This window comes from Calidris pugnax, unplaced genomic scaffold, assembly GCF_001431845.1.
Source record: "Calidris pugnax isolate Ruff unplaced genomic scaffold, ASM143184v1 scaffold103, whole genome shotgun sequence".
In the NCBI taxonomy this organism is placed as follows: Eukaryota; Metazoa; Chordata; class Aves; order Charadriiformes; family Scolopacidae; genus Calidris; species Calidris pugnax.
In genome coordinates, this window is record NW_015090990.1 from 9,518,776 (window position 1) to 9,520,169 (window position 1,394).

The 1,394-nt window shown below is 57.4% G+C and overlaps 1 protein-coding gene across 1 annotated transcript in view; it reads left to right on the plus strand.

The window, feature by feature from the left end:
• SP9 (Sp9 transcription factor) overlaps nt 1–773 on the plus strand; it is a 5,874-nt gene extending 5,101 nt beyond the window's left edge. The window contains exon 5 of the mRNA XM_014954136.1: nt 512–773. Coding sequence (XP_014809622.1) covers nt 512–773 — 262 coding nt within the window. The remainder of the gene's footprint in view (nt 1–511) is intronic.
• The last annotated feature ends 621 nt before the right edge of the window (nt 774–1,394 follow it).

A 1,394-nucleotide genomic window follows, 5' to 3' on the forward strand; every position in this document is an offset into this window, starting at 1 on the left:
GGGGAACGTGCTCTGGCAGAGGTAAAATAAACAGCGGGCTGGTTTGTGGGCCGGCGGGACACGGCTCCCCTCCCCGCCGGGTGGTGTTGGGGCAGCGGAGGAATGCACCCGCGCGGGGTGTTGGGCAGAAGTCAGCTTTGTTTTCGATTTATAATAAAACACATCAAAGGGAACCATCCAGGTCCAGTTTCTGCCAGGCCGGGGTTACAATTCTCAGCTCAATGATCAAGGACCTCTTTGCATTGCCTTTGCCCCTTCGGGTCAGAAAACGTCCATCACTTACAGACTCCCCAGAAACGAAGAAGGGAGCAGCTCTGGGCCGCAGAGCCGGTTCGTTTAACCGGGAAAATAGAAAGCATGTCCCCTTTTTTTTAAAAAATAAACGACACCATTCTTTCGTACGTGTTGGCGATAATTATATGGTCTGGGGAACTTTTACACAAAGAAAAACTACAGAGCAGACCGTGTGAGAATGGAAAAATAAACCTGATTTCACTTTTTGAATCCGTAGTTCAGCAGCTCCACTTGAGGGGGAGGACGCTAAACCGAGAAAAGCACCGGGAAAGAGAGAGAGCGAGCGAGAGCTGCCCTCCCGGGCTCCGGCGGGGAGGGAGGCGGAGGGGAGAGCCGGGCTCCTCGCCGCCTGGGCCCCGCTCGCCCCGGGCTCGCCCGTGGGCTCAGCCCAGCTCCCATTCACATCTCGCTCCACCCGTGGCTTCCCATTCCCACTCCTGGCGGACGGCACCTTCAGCCCGGCTCCTCGAGCCCCTTAAAACGCGACTAAAACGCAACCAACGGCAGCGACCACCGACCGACGGGAAAAGGTAACACACCAGGAGGAATTATGTAGTAAACGGCATTCGATCGCCGGGTCCCCGTCCCGCAGGAAGCGTGTCCCCTGCCCCCCGCCGCCAATTACAGCCCCAGCGGCTCGTTTTACACTTAAAAGGTAACATTGATGCTTTTTGTTCTAATGAGATAATACATAAACACCCGATCCCGTGCCGGGACAGTTTCTTAATTGCGTCTTTCAATGCAAACGGAAACTTTATCTGCCCGCGAGAGCGGAATTTGCCCGCAGCCATTATCTGCTGTTGGCCGAGACCCCCTCCCACCCTCCCAACGGCGGACGAAGCCCGCCCCTTCGGGTAACCGCTGCGGCAAGGGGGTATTTTAAGGGAGAATAATTTAGCTACGAATCCCCTCAGGGAATAACATTCTCAAGGCAGTAAAGAAAAATAAGAGAAAAAGGACAGAAATATCCGAAGACGCCAATTCCCGAGGGCCGGGGTTTGCGGGGGCGCCCGGCGGTGCCCGGCCCGGCCCAAGCGCGGCTCTGGGGCGCCACCTAGCGGTGCCCGCCGCACCCGCGGCCCGGCGGCGGCTCGGGGGCG